At 30.1% G+C, this 4773-nt stretch overlaps 1 protein-coding gene across 1 annotated transcript; it reads left to right on the forward strand.

Moving 5' to 3' along the window:
• On the forward strand, positions 1-802 carry LOC109357782. The gene has a single exon (XM_019601826.1). The coding sequence runs from the start codon at positions 57-59 to the stop codon at positions 654-656; it is 600 nt and encodes a 199-aa protein (XP_019457371.1). The 5' UTR covers positions 1-56; the 3' UTR covers positions 657-802.

Raw genomic sequence — 4773 nt, forward strand, 5'->3', positions numbered from 1 at the left:
CTCTTCATTTCTCGAATAATTTCAAAGTTATATACAAGAAAAAAGACATTAGAGAAATGGAAAGCAATCTACCAATAATAGCGAAGAAAGTATGGAGCATGGTACGTGTTGTATTATTCATGTTGAGAAAAGGCTTCTCCAAAGGTAAACTTATGTTGGATCTCAACATGGTCCTCAAACGCCGTGGCAAGCTCGCCGGAAAAGCCATCGCAAACTTAATGTTCCACCATCACCACAACGGTGGCTCCACCTCTACCCGCCGTGATTCCAACCTCCAATTCTCCGCTCAAAGGGAGTATGAGTTCAGCTGTAGCAACACACCTAACTACTTCTTCCCCATCGGACGCAAGCACCACCGCAACCACAACAACAACCACTTATTCACGTGTGCTCACGCGCCACCACCCGTAGACGAAGAGATGAATGCAGTAAAAGCTGTGTTGGAAATGCTAAACACTAATAACATTGAGACCATGGTTGAGTCAACATATTCATCACCAGCACTTCCAGGGTTCGGAAAGAGCCCAATGGTGAGGCAGCTTAGGGTAACTGACTCACCATTCCCACTGGACGCCGATGATAAGGACAACATGGTGGACAAGAAAGCTGATGAGTTCATAAAGAGGTTTTACAAACAATTGAGGAAGCAAGATTAATCGACCTTAAACTAATATCTTGTTCATGAGTTATTTAATGTTCCTAGATCCTTTGTTAATAATGTTAATGTTGATTATCAACGTTAACCATTATTGTTGCTTATAAACAATAAAAGGTGAAATTAAAGAGTGGAGTTAATTAACTACCTCCATGGGATTTTTGTTCGATTTTGTATTACATACTATCCTAATAACGGATTTTGCTTCTCCATATGAAAGAAAAACACAATTGCTTTTAAATTTGACTAATGAATTTTTATACTTAATTGTAAGAATGAGTACATCATAAAATTATGTTACTGATAAGCCTGCATGTTCATCTACGCTCTTTATGAGAAAATGGGTACAATAATTGAAGCTGAAAAGGTAAAATTGTTGAAGGGTTTTAGCATAATGTTTAATTTATCTTTCATTGTTAATTGAAATTATAAAATAGGAATAGATATACGAATATAGCATATACTCAAACAACTAGGGAACAAAATTAATGAGATCTTTCTGATTGTACTCGTCATCGTACACCTCCTTGTACTCAAAGTATATATATATACTGAATCTATGTCTACTCAAACTTTGTTTTCTCTTTTACAATTGCCCCAAATATTGTTAATATGTCATCATACTTGATTTTATCAAGTTTCAAGTTTCTTGCTTTTAGGATACCTTCCCCTTAATCTTATGCATATTAGCCAGTCAAATTCATTTTACATTATGAGTAATATATTTATATATATACATGCTTATGCACGCTCAGAATTAATTTATAAAGAATTTGGCAACAAGTTTTGCACCGTGTTTGTGCCAAAATTTTGAAAGATTTAGAGCTGTGGCTCTTGATAGGTGCCCCTAATTTGGTTAAAATTAAATTGGCTTTTACAGAATACCACTACCCCCACTCATTGTCCTCACGTGATTCCACTAACATGTCTAAGTGAAAAATATTGCTGTCCCTTCTTCAAAAAATTGTTGTTTTTCTCAACTTTTGCTCCTTTCCCCTCTGTTTTGCTTTCCTTAAAAAGATACTTTAAATAGTAACATTTTCAAGTTTAATTTACAAGATAAGACTGATGTTTTAGCTGGTTAATTGTGTTTGAAGGAGATTAATAATATGTTGTGTGTGTTTAAAACATCTTAATTCTATTTTTTAACAAAAAATATGATTCCAAAGAAAAAAGTGTTTTGAAACTTTAAAATGATGCAGTAAGTGGTTGATATTGAAGAAAGTGTTCGTGGGCCTCTACTCGAAAAAGACGCACATATTCTAAAGATGGGAGTTAAGAGATCTATAAAAGTAACTATGTATTAAAAAATTGTAAGCTTATAACTTCGAAAATTACTGGAGTTAACTTCTCAATGCAAATTTACCTTATTTTAATGTCTTATCTTCGGTCTTCTGAAATTAATGTAACTCTTTTATTTTATTTTATGTGTATGGAATTAACAATATTGTTGAGCTTGGTGATTAGGAAGGTAGGGGATGAGGATCACATGTTCCTAATTGTGTTTTATTCTCAAGTCAATCACATATTGACATGTGAATAAAATAATATTTTTAAAAACAAAAATTGATAAAATGTAACATTCTGATTGATTTGGTACATGCAGTGGGACATTATTCGGAATAGATGATTCATGTCCTCAATGTATGCTTTGGCTAATCCAATTGATAAATATAATTGGCTGCCTCTAACGTTAGAGCCAATATAGAAATCCTTGACCATAGTATTTTAAATATTAAGGCTTTGTTATCACAAATAACTGAAAAAATAGTTCAATGTTAAAAATTGAGTTGAAGCTAATGACTATCAATTCGAAATGACTTTTTTTTTGCTCCGCAATTTTTTTAATAGTAATAAATAGTATAAGAAATACTTCAGATATGTTACAAAGTTAACATAGTTTAAATATTTAAAATCCAATTTGAGTAGCCAATATTATATTTACTCAACACAAGCTTTTTCATTATAAGCTCCTCTCATATATTAAAATTAAGCGCCGTTTGAATGACAAGATATTTGTTACAATCTGAATCTAGCAACTGATTACATTCAATTATTGAACTTCACATATATAATTTTATATTATATTTTTACACTTTGATCGTATGATACATTCATGTCCTTTTAGGAAAGTTTGTTTACATTAATTGTTTTGTCATCTATAATAGGAAGTGGTTGATCGGTCGAAATCATTAATTTTTATACTATTCACATGAACATGCATGAAGCAACCATAATATTCATGATTGAGCATTTAGCCAAATTTATACACTGAACATTTGTTGGGGCAAATCTTCTTCTATGAGTCCATCAAATAAAATATATAAAAAATGATAACTTTATATTTTAGAATTATTTGATCAATTGTAATTACCAAAATTATAGTATAAAAATTATATAACCTATTTAGTTTAAACAATCAGAAAAATATATTTAAAAAATATTAAATGTCATTTTAAATTATCTAATAAATTTCAATTAGTTGTACAATAAACTCTATTAAACAACTCTAATTTAATGATTAATTACACAATTATAAACTACAATCTCAAAATTATAACTTTCACTTTATGACACAACTTTTAGCTACTTTGTAGAATGGGTCCAATCTAACCACAAATTTATTTATAAAAATAAATATATTAGTCAAAATAATATTATGGTGCACTTTAAGTCATTTAACAAATTTCACTATCCCTTATGTTTGCTAAACATATCAAGCTACACATTTTTTTTTTGCTTTCTACTTCACTTACTTAACTTTAATTACCTTCTTAACTTTCTACTACAATCTCATAATATAAATTCCTACAAATTGCACGACTGGGTTTCACTATAATATATTTATACTATATAATAATATTAATGCGCCTCTTCTAGATATGAGTTCTTACAAAAAGAAAAAAAGTTAGTTTCAAATCTTGAAATGACATTAAAGGAAGAGTTGTTGGAAGGTAATGCCACTTTAATCAGTGCGCAATAATTGAAGTCGAAGTCCTCAATTCTGTTCTTGTTGTTTTTTCTCCCCTTATATCTCTTTAGCCATCACCATCTTCCTCACCCTTTTTTCCATTATACCAACAACTTATATAAAACCTAAACATCTATGATTTTATTTTAGGCTTAGTGGAGCTTTAACTATACATTTATTTTATTAGTGTGATGCATGATTCATGAAACCTAAATTATAATTTCTTATTATCTTCAAACCATTTAATTGGTGACACGTACTTGTTGTAAGAAAAATAGGCATTAAAACATCAAAAGTATGAGTGAGACTCTCCTCTCCATGAGGGGAAGTTTTTTCTTTATGTTTCAAGGATAAAACTGTAATTTTAATATGATTAATAAAAATATAAGTGTTATTTTATTTATATTTTCTTTGTTTTTTATAGAATTCACAAGTTTATTATTGTAAAGGAATCTCACTCCAAAAGTATAGCTATTATTGTGTACGTGATAATGTAAGTATTTTTTATATTGTCAGTAAATTTTCATCATTTATATGTTAGTTATCATTGACTCTCAAACAAAAGTATTACAAATCAATGGTGGATAATGTGTTGCTCGTAAAAAAAAATGAAGCGTGTGAAATTCACTTTTACAATGTACATTAGGTATAATCAAGCAAAATTGCCAAGATATACTTGATTTTGCCAACAATTGAGCCTCTCTTAAAAAAAAAATAAGTAATTTAAAAAATAATGGACAAAAATTGGATACGAAAGTGAGGGTTGTCTTTCTATTCATTGCTTCAAAAAAGCCTTGGACCCTTGCTTTAATTTGGCCACTTCTAATTGCTTAATCAACTAAATAAAGGTAATCCCAAACTGAAAGCATATAGTGCCATAAACTAGTGCTGATTTAAAGGATGAAGACTATGATCTTTTGGATACCAAAGGAACTAAGGAAGGTTGTTGGACTTGGAGGTGGCAAATTCCAACCAAGCTGCCATATTTCAAGTGATTTATATATATAAACGCAAGGGTCATACACATACCACCCTTACTTAGTATACACTCAACCTTACTTAAAATGGTAATCAACTACTTCTACTTTAGCATATTAAAACCAAGACAAATTGTTTTTTTATGTACAATTTGTATTAATTTATATAT

The sequence above is a fragment of the Lupinus angustifolius genome, chromosome LG10 (genome assembly GCF_001865875.1).
Source record: "Lupinus angustifolius cultivar Tanjil chromosome LG10, LupAngTanjil_v1.0, whole genome shotgun sequence".
NCBI classification, from domain to species: Eukaryota; Viridiplantae; Streptophyta; class Magnoliopsida; order Fabales; family Fabaceae; genus Lupinus; species Lupinus angustifolius.

Coding starts and splice junctions, on each gene's coding strand:
- LOC109357782 (XM_019601826.1), top strand. CDS start 57: ATGGAAAGCAATCTACCAATAATAGCGAAGAAAGTATGGAGCATGGTA.